Source organism: Anomaloglossus baeobatrachus, chromosome 4 (assembly GCF_048569485.1).
Source record: "Anomaloglossus baeobatrachus isolate aAnoBae1 chromosome 4, aAnoBae1.hap1, whole genome shotgun sequence".
NCBI classification, from domain to species: Eukaryota; Metazoa; Chordata; class Amphibia; order Anura; family Aromobatidae; genus Anomaloglossus; species Anomaloglossus baeobatrachus.
The window spans coordinates 348,447,281-348,462,625 of NC_134356.1; the positions used below are offsets into that span (position 1 = coordinate 348,447,281).

At 43.8% G+C, this 15,345-nt stretch overlaps 1 protein-coding gene across 1 annotated transcript in view; it reads right to left on the reverse strand.

Moving 5' to 3' along the window:
- MOV10L1 (Mov10 like RNA helicase 1) overlaps nt 1-15,345 on the reverse strand; it is a 371,844-nt gene that overhangs the window by 276,893 nt on the left and 79,606 nt on the right. Inside the window, exon 3 of the mRNA XM_075345097.1 lies at nt 7,408-7,567. Within this exon, the coding sequence (XP_075201212.1) occupies nt 7,408-7,567 (160 nt within the window). The remainder of the gene's footprint in view (nt 1-7,407; nt 7,568-15,345) is intronic.

Genomic DNA, 15,345 nt, shown 5'->3' on the forward strand with positions numbered 1-15,345 from the left:
ACAAGAATAAATGTCAGCAGAGCTGGTCGACCCCTTTAACCATATAATTTCATTTCTAATTTCACAATAACACCATAACAACTTTGGTGCCCTAGGCTCACGAGGCTAATGGCACTCTCCACTCACACCAGCAAAGGAATGGGACAGAGACTAAAGGCCCTGTCACACACAGAGATAAATCTGCACCAGATCTGTGGTTGCAGGGAAATTGTGGACAATCAGTGCCAGGTTTGTGGCTGTGTACAAATGGAACAATATGTCCATGATTTCACTGCAACCACAGATCTGCCAAAGACTTATCTCTGTGTGTGACGGGGCCTTAAGGTAACAAGACCCCCAGATCTCCAGCCCCACAGATGGGTCAGATAACAAGCTCAGATGACTAAATGACTACTTCAGTAGAATTGTTATCTTTTTCACAAAAGTATACCAGCAACAATAAAAAAAAAAAAAAAAAAAGAGGGTGTACCTTAGAGTTGTGGCTTAACAGAAGGTACAATTTAAGTTAGAAAAATATCGCTTAGTGTGTACCATTTACATGATACCAGGGACAAATAATGATATTCATTCATGTCATCCTTAATATTAAAAGTCAAACCCTAAGTTAGTCATAAAGACGAACATACCGGTAGTTTAACTATAATGGGTACTACGGTATTTGGTTTCAATTAAAGTGTCCAGTATTTGACAGATAACCTAATAGAAAACAAAAAGACCCCATTATAGTTAAAGGCATATGCATGATGATGTTTGCATCCGTCATGGGCTAAATACAGCTTGCGAAAAAAAACTGACTGTTCTTAGTAATCATGCAACAATGGTTCTGGTGATGTGTTTTTGTACTGATGGTGGCTCTGGTGATGTATTCATTAAGTGATGATGGTTCTGATGATGTGTTCATCACCAGTACCATCATCGCTACATGAATACAGCATCAGAACTATTATCAGAGCATGAATATGGCATAACCTTCATCGTCACATGAACATGGCACCAGAACTGTCATCAATACATGAATACAGCACCAAAACCACCATCGCTACTTGACTACAAAAATAAAGATTGGTATAACAATCAATTGCAATATCAGATCAGCCCCATATACATTTGCATGACTTGAACCTACAACACCCAGTTTGTCCTTAACAATGGTAACAAAGTAATGGCTAGTAACCACAACTCCGGGTGTCAGACTAAGGACTGTCAAGAAATCATAGTTCTGATAGAACACAGTCCAAATTACATCAGACTCAGCCAAAAAAAATAAGGGGGACTAAAACATCAACTTATTTTCACCCAATCCTAGGTCTTTGGCCACCAAAGCCTCCGTCTCTCTCCCTATACCAGGGCTGTGGAGTCAGTAAGCCAAACCTGCGATTCTGACTCCTCAGTTTCCCTTGCACTGACTCTGACTCCCACATATATTGCTTATATTTAAGTGAAAAATTTATTGTAGCACAATGTGAACATCAGTCATTTAATCATCTTTGTGATACAATATGATCAAGATATTTAGATCATGAAATATATTTATTGGAATACAACTTTAGAACACAAAACTGTAATAAATTGTAAATATGTAATACACTATATACAAATATATATATATATCACTATGTAATAAACTATGTAAGTGGCAAACATCAGTTTTCAACAAAAATATACTAAAAAACATTTGTGCAGTCAATGAAGTTGTTCTAATAATTTTAAGGCTAGAGAACAACCTCTCTACACTAACTTGGGTTGGAGGCAAAGCCGTAACCACATGGGCAACATCTCTAACAATTTCCGGGTATAAAGGAATTGCCTCATGCACAGTCAGTTTTGATGTATGGTTGAATGTTTCTATTTCTTTGAGAGCAAGTGAAAAATTTTACTGAAATCTGGTCAATCTGCTGCTATAGGAGACGGAGTCAAATCTTTTTCCCTGCGGCAACGCTTTGCCTGCTCCAAATCATCCAAATACTTGTCAAAGTTAAACTCCTCATCTGATGAGAATGAAGATATGGCAGCAGTAGCACTGTCAGGACCCAAGTCCTCTAGCGCCTAGCAGTCCTGTAGGCAACTCATCCTAACTGCTACCTCAGTCAGAGCTTCTTTTTCTTTAGTAAGCGGTTGATCATCAAGCAGTATACGATGACTTGGGTCCACATAAACAGCTGCCAGAAGAATTTTATTTTCCAATAGCTGTGTCTCTCTCCATTTCATTGAAGCAGAAATGCCATCTGCGATTAAACCTCCTCTTTGGAACAGGCAAAATAGCAAGTTCTTCCACTCCCTTATGATAATGCCATGAGTTAAATCCTCAGCTTGTAATTTTTTTAGTCATGGTGAATGGGTGATTAAGCAATTCCTTCAATTCAGCCACCTGTGTCCATTGACCTTCTTTCAGTGTTACCTGAGGATTCGCCAGATCTATAAGAAACCGTTTTAGTTCAAGCAATCGCTCAATCATGAAATAAGTGCTGCCCCACTGAGTGGCTTGATCAACAATTGCCCCTTTCCCAGCACGTCTCTTCAAGATGGAATCAAGTTTAGGGGTTCTAGCGGCAATAACCAATTTCCTCACATTTCCAATCAGATTTCCAGCATGTCCCTCTTGCAGACTATCTCTTATTGCTAGCTGCAGCGTGTGCACAACACAGCACATGTGATGAATATGAAAGTGTTTTGAAGCAGCTTCAACAAGATCATCTAATTCTAAAGTATCATTTTGCTGTTCTTCTGTTGTAATATCCGTTTGTTCCTCAGTTACATGAACAGCACTGTGGCCTTCCATCTCTAATTTACTGAATTCTAAATTTTCTTCTAGCTGTTGTTCATTACTCTCATTCTTCAGTTTAATTGTACTTCTGTTTGAAGCATTGTTTTGTGAGGATCCGTTTTTGGGCTCAAAAACGGATTCTCACAAAGAATGAGCATGACGGTTTGTGTGGCGTTTGTCTAATCTGCTTTTGCTATTGAAAACATTTTCTATGAGCTCAAAAACCTTTCAGGTGATGCAGTTTTTTTAAAAAGCTGATCTGCTTTTGCAGCTGAAAAACGTATCCTCAAAAAACGCAGCAAAAACGCTGTGTGTGAATATAGCCTTAGATCAGGAAGAGAACAGCCATTTATAGGACATTTCATAACTTTCCCAAATACCTATGAAAAAATATTCAGAACATTCGACATTGAACTACTGTACCCAATTTAGTATATATTTTAGGAGTCGGAGTCGGTCCATTTTATACCGATGCCACCAAAATGAACACAGACTCCGACTCCACAGCCCTGCCCTATACAGTATAAGGTCTCCCACAGACCCTATACAGCACTGTTGAGCATCGTCACCACAGCTCCCTTTACACAGTATAATGGCTCCCACGCCCCCCATATAGTATAATGGCATGATGTCAATCACTGTCCCTTATACATAGCATAAATGTCCCTCACAACCACCCTAGTAGTATGATGGCCACGACAGGTCCTCAGACATAGTATGATGATCACCAGTATCCTATACGCAGTATAATCTACCTTAAGCGCCCCTCCCACATACAAAATGTTGTCCTTAAAAGCCCCCCCCCATAAAGTATGATGTTCCCCACAGCCACACAAGTAAGATATCTGCCCAATATCCCCTGAATGGCGCTGGTCTTTAACAAGCTGAAAGCCGGAAGTAAACTGCAGCTCACAGGAGTAACCAGTAGAGCAGGGAGCTGATTGGAGTTCCCCTGCTCCAGTCCCAGGCGGTGCTCATCTTCCATTGTATTTGAGTCTTAAAAGCAAAAGCAGGGAAGGAACCAAATGGAAAGCATAGGCAGAGAGAGTGGTCAGCAGTGTTAGGCTGGAGTCACACTTGCGAGTGACTCGTGACAATCTCGCATCACATCAACTGGCATGACCGCACGCTCTCCGGACAGGAGCGGGTCAACTGCATATATTTCTATGAAATACTCCTGTCTGGAGAGCATCAGGCCATACCGGGTGATGCGCTGCGAGACTGGCGCGAGTCACTCATAAGTGTGACTCCAGCCATAGCAACTGACACTTTATCATAAACACAGTTATCAGGTTACCGGCGGCCGCAAGCACAGTTAGTAATTTTATTTTTCAAATTGCCCCCCTGGTGAAGGCAAAAGGTGCTTAACCTTATCCACCTGTCACACAGACTATGATGCCAATGCAAACTGCAGAACTCTTGGAGTATAAGGGTCAATACTAAATATTGAGTCTTCGCATAAACTTGCAGTATTTTTCAATAAAAGTTCAAGAACTTATGAAATGATAATTAATGTACTTCAGTAACCATGGAAACATTAACGAAATGATTTAAAAACATAGAAGCAGCAAACTGTGTGAAAGCTGTCAGTTGGAAAATGTTAGGCCATGATCATGCAAACGATTATAGAAATAAAAATTTAAACGACATTTAATCTTTAAAAGGAACAGTCATCTGCAGTCAGGCTTCTCACACAGTGATAATTTCTCATACTTTTGACAACTTTGTGAGACTTCCTGCCTCTTGGCTGGAAGATACCGCTGGGAGGGGATGGAGACAGTGTGCAGCATCTATATACTGTACACTGTGTGCAGAATTATTAGGCTAGTTGTATTTTAGAGGATTTTTTTTATTATTGATCAACAACTATGTTCTCAATCAACCCAAAAGACTCAAATATTAAAGCTTATTATTTTTGGAAGTTGGAGTGTTTTTTTTTTTCTTTTTTTAGATTTGGCTATCTTAGGAGGATATCGGTTTGTGCGGGTAACCATTACTGTGCAGAATTATTAGGCAACTTAATAAAAAAAACAAATATATTCCCATCTCACTTGTTTATTTTCACCAGGTAAACCAATATAACTGCAGAAAATTTAGAAATTAACATTTCTGACATGCAAAATCAAACCCCCAAAAAATTAGTGACCAATATAGCCACCTTTCTTTATGATGACACGCAACAGCCTACCATCCATAGATTCTGTCAGTTGCTTGATCTGTTTACGATCAACATTGCGTGCAGCAGCCACCACAGCCTCCCAGACACTATTCCGAGAGCTGTACTGTTATCCCTCCCTGTAGATCTTACATTTTATCAGGGACCACAGGTTCTTTATAGGGTTCAGATCAGGTGAACAAGGGGGCCATGTCATTATTTTTTCATCTTTTTAGACCTTTACTGGCCAGCCACGCTGTGGAGTACTTGAATGCATGTGATGGAGCATTGTCCTGCATGAAAACCATTTTTTTCTTGAACGATACCGACTTCTTCCTGTACCATTGATTGAAGAAGTGGTCTTCCAGAAACTGGCAGTAGGTCTGGGAGTTGAGCTTCACTCCATCCTCAACCCGAAAAGGTCCCACAAGTTCATCTTTGATGAAACCAGCCCATACCAGTACCCCACCTCCACCTTGCTGGCGTCTGAGTCGGAGTGGAGCTCTCTGCCCTTTACTGATCCAGCCTCTGGCCCATCCAGAGTCACTTTCATTTCATCAGTCCATTAAACCTTGGAAAAATCAGTCTTAAGATATTTCTTGGCCCAGTCTTGATGTTTTATCTTATCTTGTGCTTTTTGATACTCCAGTCACGTTGCAGCTCTGAAATATGGCCAAACTGGTGGCAAATGACATCTTGGCAACTTCACGCTTGATTTTCCTCAATTCATGGGCAGTTATTTTGCGCCTTTTTTGCCCAACACACTTCTTGCAACCCTGTTGGCTATTTGCGATGAAATGCTTGATTGTTCGGTAATCACGCTTCAAATGTTTGGCAATTTCAAGACTGCTACATCCCTCTGCAAGACATCTCACAATTTTCAGAGCCCATCAAATCTCTCTTCTGACCCATTTTGCCAAAGGAAAGGAAGTTGCCTAATAATTAAGCACACCTTATATAGGGTGTTGATGTCATTACACCACTCCCCTCCTCATTACAGAGATGCACATCACCTGATTTACTTAAAGGGAACCAAATATCAGGATTTTTGTATATAAGGTAAAGCCAGTACAGTACTGGCACTATCAGGCACATTGTGTACATACCATTAGTGGGGAGCTCGGATGCTTAGGCTCTGAAATCCATGTTTATAAAGTTTGAAAATTCATCATGTTTATGATTGACGTGTGCACCTCTGCTGATAATGGCCGGGCGGGTTATGCACATGATTACCGCCCCCCCCCCCCCGTTCCTCCCTCCCTCTGGCTGTATGTAAATCTCTCTATTCAGAAACACGGCGTCGGAGTTAGTGCCTGCGCATAGCGCTCATCTCCGGCGCCATGTTTCTGAAGCCCGCAGTATCTAGTATTGTGCATGAGAGGGCAGCGCATGCACCCTCGCTTCTTCAGATCTCGTTGTGACCGCGGGAGTGCGCGCGGTCACAACAGGACTGGAGAACAGCTGATCTTACCCAGATTAGCTGCAGCAAACGTCTGCTACGATATCGTCTGCTGCAGCTAATCGGTAAGATCAGCTGTTCTCCAGTCCGCGGTCACAACGAGATCTGAAGAAGCGAGGGCGCATGCGCCGGCCTTTCATGCACAATACTAGGTACTGCAGGTTCAGAAACATGGCGCCGGAGATAAGCGGTATGCGCAGGCGCTAACTCCGAAGCAGTGTTTCTGAATAGAGAAATTTACATACAGCCAGAGGGAGGGAGGAACAGGCAGCGGGGGGCGGGAATCATGTGCATAACCCGCCCAGCCATTATCAGCAGAGTTGCACACGTCAATCAAAAACATGATGAATTTTCAAACTTATAAACATGGATTTCAAAGCCTAAACATCGGAGCTCCCCACTAAAGGTATGTACACAATGTGCCTGATAGTGCCAGTACTGTACTGGCTTTACCTTGTATACCAAAATCCTGATGTTTGGTTCCCTTTAATTGGTAGTTGGCCCTCAAGCCTATACAGCTTGGAGTAGGACAACATGTATAAAAATTATCATGTGATCAAAATACTCATTTGCCTAATAATTCTGCACACAGTGTATAGGGGAAATCTATGTTGCAGTCTTAGTTCTTTTTGTATACAGGTATATAGGTAAGAATGGATTATAGATACCTATGTATCATGGGCCAAGAAGAAGCTAGACGCAGTAATAAAGGGTAGATCTCACAGAACAGTTGTGTGTACATAATGAAAGTAAAACAGATTAGCTCGGGCTGCATAATACACAAGGACATTATATTACATGGATGCCAAATAACATTCCATATTTAGTAAAGTTAATCATTGACAAAAATAAAATTAGCAGATTTCAATTTGTGTTATGCCTTCTATTGGGATGTACTTGGTTAAGTAATTAACTACATTTGTGTTTCTTAAATACATTTGGTGCATTTAGCTTAGTGAATATATTCCATTGTAGATTATGCAGCAGTCCATTAAATTACATATACTAAACACCACTAGAATAAGTTACCTTCACACACATCACACATGGAAAAATATGTTGTCTGGTTAATTTCTCCTCCATCTTTATTGCAAAATGTAACAGTGCCGATTAAAACTTTTATGTCAAGGTCCAGCGCATTTTGATTTTCATGGTTATTAATTTCCCACTTGCCAGAGATGCGTTGTACCTAAAAAAAAAAAAAAAAACAAGGAAGAAGAAAATCACGGTTAATGTGAAGAGTTTTTATACCCGTTTTGCATACAATTTATGGCTAAAAAATAAAGAAACTAGACATTTTAACATTTTAGTAGGTTTCTTGTTAAAAACGAAAAAAAAAACAAAAAACAGTTTACTCAATGTTAGTTGCGATTTTGATCACCTCATCCCTCCCTCCAAAACAGTGTAATAGCAATCAAAAGTCACATGTACCCTTACTTAACAACACTGATTAAAGCTGCTTTACACCTTACAATTTCTCGTGCGATCGCACTCGCCCCCATCGTTTGTGCGGCACGGGCAATTTCTTGCCCGTGTCGCACAATGTTGTAACCCCCCCGTCACACGTACTTACCTTCCAAACGACCTCACTGTGGGCGGCGAACACCCACTTCCTGAAGGGGGAGGGACATTCGGCGTCCCAGCGACGTCACACAGAGGCCGGCCAATAGAAGCGGAGGGGCAGAGATGAGCGGGACGTAATTCCTTCCGCATTGGCGTCCGCAGGTAAGCTGCAGTTCATCGTTCCCGGGGTGTCACACGTAGCGATGTGTGCTGCCTCGGGAACAATGAACAACAGGACGTGCGATTTTTAGAAAATGAGCGACGTGTCAGCGATGAACGAGAAGGTGAGTATTTCTGCTCGTTCATAGCTGTCACACGCTACGATATCACTAACGATGCCGGATGTGCGTCACTTACGACGTGACCCCGCCAACATCTCATTAGATATATCGTAGCGTGTAAAGCCCGCTTAACACGGTTACTGCAGCCAAATTGGTTCAGTCACGAAAACAGTAACCCAAAACTAATTTTGTGTTGCTGAAAACGAAATGGTACTTAAATTTGCGGATTGGCTCTAATTTTAAAGATGCAGAGGAGGTTGTAATTAGTTACGACACGTAGGCATGTAGAAAAATTGCGTCTTTATTATTTCATCATTGGTGTTCCATTGTTAGTGTCTAGCCTATTATATCAATTATTTAGTCTCTTGAGCTTTCAATACTCTATCATCTTAGGGCAGTGATGGCCAACCTTTTGAGCTCGGGGTGTCAAAATGGGTAACCCCCCCCCAAAAACGAGCATAACTCGGGTGGTATGTCACTTCTCGAAAAATCCATAATTTTGTTTTATTTGTAGCTATATTAACAATATGTAATATTTTAATACATGTACCGTATTTATTAATAAAGCAAAACAAAATTCTATAACTTTAGTGACTTTTTTGTTGCTGAATTTTTTTGGCTAAATCTTCAATTGAAGTTTGGTATTTCGTACACTTCAAACCCAGCAGTCATTATGTCCTCTCCCCCTCCCCCCCAGAAGTCACTATCTCTTCTTCCTCCTCCCCAAAGCAGACATTATGTCCTCTCCTCCCTCACCCCAGCAGTCATTAACTCCTCTCCCCTCCTCCCCCCAAGCAGTCATTATCTCCTCTCCACCCCTTCCCCCTAGCAGTCTTTTCTCCTCTCCTTCCCCCAAGAAGTCAATATCTTCTCTGCACCCTAACAGTCAGTATCTTTTCTTCCTCTCCCCCAGCAGTCATTATTTGCTCTTCCTTCTTCCCCAGACCCCCCACCAAAATCTTTATAACATATCTATCCTGAGCGCTGCTGAACCAGATTCCAACTGGCAACAGCAGCGTTCTATAAAGATGCTGATGTGTGGACTTACTGCAGCAGCCACACTGTAATGGCGCCCATCTGCAATGGTGCCTGTCTTCATACTTCGCTGCGTTAGAGAGAGGCATGTTAGGCCGGATGCCGGATCCGGCATGCAGTACAGTACACATTCATTTACGGTGGAAGCGCGACACCACGCGGACAAATGCGGTTGTGCATGAAGCACACAACCGCATGGTGTCTCGCTTCCACTGTAAATGAATGTACTGTACTGCATGCGTGCTGGATCCGGGATCCGGCAAAATGACGGATGTGTGAAACGGGCCTTACACACTGTGTGGTATGTAAGCATGTCTCACTCAGGACCCTGATTAAAAGGTACAGAACACAAACTACAGACAAGCCACGGCCGCCGGTGATATACCTAGAACTGCATGTATGGCTCTTCGTGGGCCGGTCATTTCTGAACACTTTAGGGCCACACATGCAGTTCTAGTTAAATCAACAGCAGCATGTCTTATTGATCGGGATGTGGCCACCTACCCCTTCTGGGCATGTCTTTAAAAATGACTTGGCGTGTCACTTCTGACACGCGTGTTCTAGGTTAGCCATCATTGTCTTAGCCGGTGACCAATCAAAAAAACTCAGCTCTGATGATGTGATCCCAATTACAGTTGCATCACCTACTTTTGGAAATGCTCTCTGTGCAAGTTATACAGTTTTTTGGATTTCTTTCCTTAGTTTCTTAGCATATTGACATGTTTCTATTACTTGGTTCGAGTTATTTGCACTGGATACCTAGTACTATTCCAGTATTTGTCACAAATAACAAACCTGATGCAAGTCAATGGAGAACCCGAGCAATTTTCTGGGAAATCTTCAAGAAAAATGCTCGGGTTCCCCATTGACTTGCATTAGGTTAGTTGTGACAAATAATGATATAGTACCAGGTATTTGGCACGAATAACCAGAATATTTAGTATTCACTCATTACTAGTTTATATACGTTTTTCTGATATGTCTCGTTCTTGCATTAACAAAGCAGATAGTTTTTGCCACGTATGTGGAGGAGTCAGTAATTTTTGAGTCACAAAGGAAAAACTTGACTATCATGATAAGGAATGCCTACGGACTTTATTTTGGCTGCCGAATAGGTGATCATGACAAGAGTTGGGCTCCACACATATGCTGCAATAAATGTACATCACATCTTACCCAGTGGTTGCACGAGAAGAGGAAATTATGCTGTTTGAAATCCCCATGATATGGAGAGAACAAACTGATAACACTACGAATTGCTATTTGTGCATGGTGTCCCTCATTAGGAAAGGAGTTTCCTGGAAGAAGTGGACTTTACAGTATTCAAACATTCCATATGCAATACGCCCAGTATCACACAAAAGAACTACTGGTTGAACAGCACCAGAAACATTTTCAGTTGAGTCAAGTGAGGAAGAGCACACTTGGTGTCATGAAGTGCCGTCCTCTCATGACCCAGACTTTCCGTCACCAACCTCAAAAAAAACCACACCTTATAACACAAAAGATAACTGAACGATCTTGTTAGAGTTTTGGATCTGCCAAAAAGTAAGGCTGAGCTCTTAGATTTCACGCTATAGCAGTGGAATCTCTTTGCAGATGATGTTTGGGTTTCTACATTACGCGACCGTGACAAAAATCTTGTCCAATAAATCTTCATGGAGGGTGATCTTGTGGCATGCAACAACATCAACAGTTTAAAGGAAGCTCTGAAGACTAATGCAGGCTCTTCATCGATTTGTCTAAAACAAGCTTAAAGCCGCCTTGCTGCATAATGGCAATGCGCTACCAGTTGGTTATGCAGTCTACATGATAGAAACCTATGACAACATGAAAGAGCTATTGAGGTGCTAGAACTATGTCCAACATTTATGGCCTTTCTGTGGTGACTTAAAGGTGGTTGCCAACTTACTTGGTCTCCAGGGTGGATATACAAAGTACTGCTGCTTTCTGTGTGAGTGCAATAGTCGTGCAAGAGAATATCACTACAATAAAATACTGGCCTCTTGACATTTACTACACCCAAGGAGTAAAAATGTCCTGCATCCAGCACTTGTTGACCCACATAAGATTTTGTTACTACCATTGCATACAAAGTTGGGCCTAATGAAGAACTATGTAAAGGCAATGGATAAAATTGAAAAAGCATTCAAGTATCTCATTAATACATTTCCAAGATTTAGGGATGCATACATAAAAGTAGGAGCCTCTATTGGACCTCAGATTCATAAGCTTCTTCAAGATGAGGAGTTTCACAGTTTGCTGCATGGCAAGGAAAATGCTGTGTGGGTAGCATTCACATTAATAGTAACTAATTTTTGGGGAATCTCAACAGCAGATAACTATGAAAAGTTGGTGGAAAATCTCCTCAAAACATTTAAGCATTTTCGCTGTTACATGTCCTAAACCCCTTCACAACATAAGACGCATATTTATGCCATGTCATTTCCCCGCCTTTGATGCAGGCTCACACGCTGAGCCCCCATCTTTCCCTGACTTAATCAGTCGACATGTGCCTCTGACAGTCGTGAATGGATCGAAGATCTAGATAAAGCTGTTAAGTAGTTAAATCCTACTGTCAGTCTCAGACACTGAGATTTAACACATAACTGCGGGGAGCACGCCATTCCTCGCTCCCATCAGCATGCTCATGAAGTGATCACAGGGCACCGATTGTTTCTCATGACAGCCAGAGGTCAGATGGCCAGTGTGTATGTCATGACGATCCTCCTGTGAACGCCGGCTGCGAGCTGGCATTCATATGAGATTGTGATTTCTGCTGTACAGAGCAGTGCTGATGACCTGTGCGTGTCATTATACTGTTCCTGTAAATAAGGGGCATGAGGTTTGCTATATCGAGCAGTGCTGGAGCATTGCTCTATAAAGCAGAGGTGATCGGACGATTGCAGCTTCAAGTCCCCTGAGGGGACTAGTAAATACAACAAGGCTATGTGAGAATGCTCAGTATTTAGTTGCAGAAAATTAACCACCAAATCTGCATCTCTTTACAGAAAAAAAAAAAAAGCGTTTTTTAGGCCGGGGCCATACGGGGATTACTGCGATCCCGTCGCATGAGTGTCCCTGCGACTGAGGTCCGATCGTGCGAGCGGGGCGGGTCGGCACTGAGGAGGGTAGGGAGGGATTTCTCTCCCTCTCTCCTCCGTAGCCGGCTATTGGCATTCTCGCACTGCATTCGCAGTACACCAGTGTACTGCAAGTGCAGTGCGATCTTTCTCTCGCCCCATACACTTGAATGGGTGCGAGAGAAACAATGATCGCGTTACAGTTGCGGCATGCTACGATTGTTTTCTCGGTCTGATTAGGGCTGAGAAAATAATCGCTCATGGGTGCTGGGATATAGGTTAATATTGGTCAGAGTGGAATGCGATTTTTTTTATTGCACTCCACTCGCACCGATATTCATGCTGTGTCGCTTAGGCCTTATGCATTCTGGAAGGAAAAACACTGCAAAAACGCTGAAAGAACTGATATGCTGCAGTTATTCTGCACCAATCTGCAAGGGAAAAAAAGCAACATGTGCATGAGACTTCAGGATTCTCATTGACTTTGCTGGCATAAGGATTTTGCATGCAGTTTTGTGACAAAACTTTACTGAGCTGCTGTTTGAGGAAAAAAATATGCAATAAAAAAACGCACTGTGTGCACACACTCTCACAAGAGATAGCTATATATATATATATATATATATCTATATATATATATATCTATATATTGTGAGGTAGCACGGTCGGCTGCGCAGCAGAAGACACGGGATCCAGGCATTAAGGTTCACAGCACATGGTTTAATGTCCAAACAAAAGTCCACAACAATATACATGTGCCTCTCCAGCAGAGAGCTCAGGGAGTTCTGTTCACTCCCTCACACCCGGCACACCTGCTCTTGTTCCTGTTTCCATTTAACCCTTCCTTCAGCCTGTAGGGAAACAGCATTAACCCTAGAGTGGATTTACTTTCTATCATGGAGTGAGCACAACCGGGGCGAGACATACCGGCCGTCATAGATAACCCCGGTCACAGTCTCACATACCCCCCCCTCAGTTCAAGCGTGCGGGGTTGAACTCCCGCCATCAAACACGGGCCGCGGGACAAGGCATCGGCGTTGCCCTGCAACCCACCGGCCCTATGTTCAACCGTAAACCGGAAGTTCTGCAGAGAAAGGAACCACCGGGTAACCCGGGCATTCCGTTCCTTGGCGGACCTCATCCAGACCAGTGGAGAGTGATCCATCACCAAGCGAAACTGCCGTCCCAGCAGGTAATAGCGTAGGGACTCCAAGGCCCACTTGATCGCCAGGCACTCCTTCTCCACTACGCTATAATTCCGCTCGGGAGGGGTGAGCTTCCTACTTAAGAAGGTGACGGGGTGTTCCTCCCCCTGAACCACCTGAGACAACACTGCCCCCAGGCCGACCTCTGAGGCGTCAGTCTGAACTATGAACTCCTTCCGAAAATCAGGGTGTACGAGAACGGGCTGTCCGCACAGGACCCCCTTCAGGGCCCGGAAGGAGTCCTCGGCCTGCGGAGTCCAGCGCACCATGACAGACTTCTTGCCTTTGAGAAGGTCCGTCAAGGGGGCTGATAGTCCCGCAAAATCCTTTACAAACCTCCTGTAGTACCCCACGATACCCAGGAAGGCCCTAACCTGCTTCGTGGTCAGGGGTCTAGGCCACTTCTGGATCGCCTCAACCTTGTTAATTTGGGGCTTAATCACTCCTTGGCCTATCACGTAGCCCAAGTAGCGGGCTTCCGTGAGTCCCAACGCACATTTCTTGGGATTGGCTGTCAATCCGGCTGTTCGAAGCGCGTCCACCACCGCTTGTACCTGTTCCAAGTGGGTCTGCCAATCGGAGCTGTAAATAATGATGTCATCAAGGTACGCTGATGCATACGCCTGGTGGGGTTCCAGCACTAAGTCCATCAACCTCTGGAACGTGGCCGGAGCGCCATGCAACCCAAAAGGCAAGACAAAATAGTGGAAGAGACCCTCCGGCGTAACAAAAGCGGTTTTCTCCTTGGCGGACTCCGTCAGTGGCACCTGCCAGTACCCCTTGGTCAGGTCGAGCGTGGTGAAGTATCGCGCCTGTCCCAGCCTATCAATCAGCTCATCCACCCGGGGCACGGGGTAGAGATCGAACTTGGATATTTCGTTCAATCTCCTAAAGTCATTGCAGAACCTTAAGGAGCCATCGGGTTTTGGTATTAGGACAATCGGACTAGCCCATTCACTCCGGGATTTTTCGATGACCCCCAGGCGTAACATTGTCTTTACTTCCTCCGATATGGCTTGTCGTCGAGCCTCCGGTACCCGGTATGACTTCAGGCGTACCTTCAGGTGAGGCTCGGTGACAATGTCATGTCGTATCAGACTGGTCCTACCGGGCAGCTCGGAGAAGACATCGGGGTTCTGCTGAACCAACCGTCTGGCCTCTCGCCTCTGAGTCTTGGTGAGGGCTTCTCCAATCCTTACTTCCGGTTCGTCCTCTCCGGAGGTCGCTGGAGCCGGAGGTGAACGACCCGAAGAGGAGGGAGATGGGGAAAAAACAGCCATCAGGCTTTCCCGTTCCTGCCAAGGTTTTAATAGGTTGACATGGTATATTTGTTCAGGTTTCCGCCTACCGGGCTGCAATACTTTATAGTTAACCACCCCGACTCTTTCCTTTATCTCGTAGGGGCCTTGCCACTGAGCCAGGAATTTACTCTCCGCCGTGGGGATTAACACCAACACCCGATCCCCGGGTTTAAAGGTCCGCACGGTGGCTTGTCTATTGTAGCGGCCGCTTTGCGCGGCCTGAGCCTCCTGTAAATGCTCCTTCACAATTGGCATGACCGCGCTTATGCGGTTCTGCATACCCAAAATGTGTTCAATCACACTTTTATGGGGGGTGGGCTCTTGCTCCCATGTTTCCTTTGCCAGGTCCAACAATCCCCGGGGATGTCGCCCGTATAACAACTCTAAAGGCGAAAACCCCGTGGATGCCTGTGGCACCTCTCGTATGGCAAACATCAAATAGGGAAGCATCATATCCCAGTCTTTCCCGTCTTTGGAAATCACCCTTTTGAGCATGGTT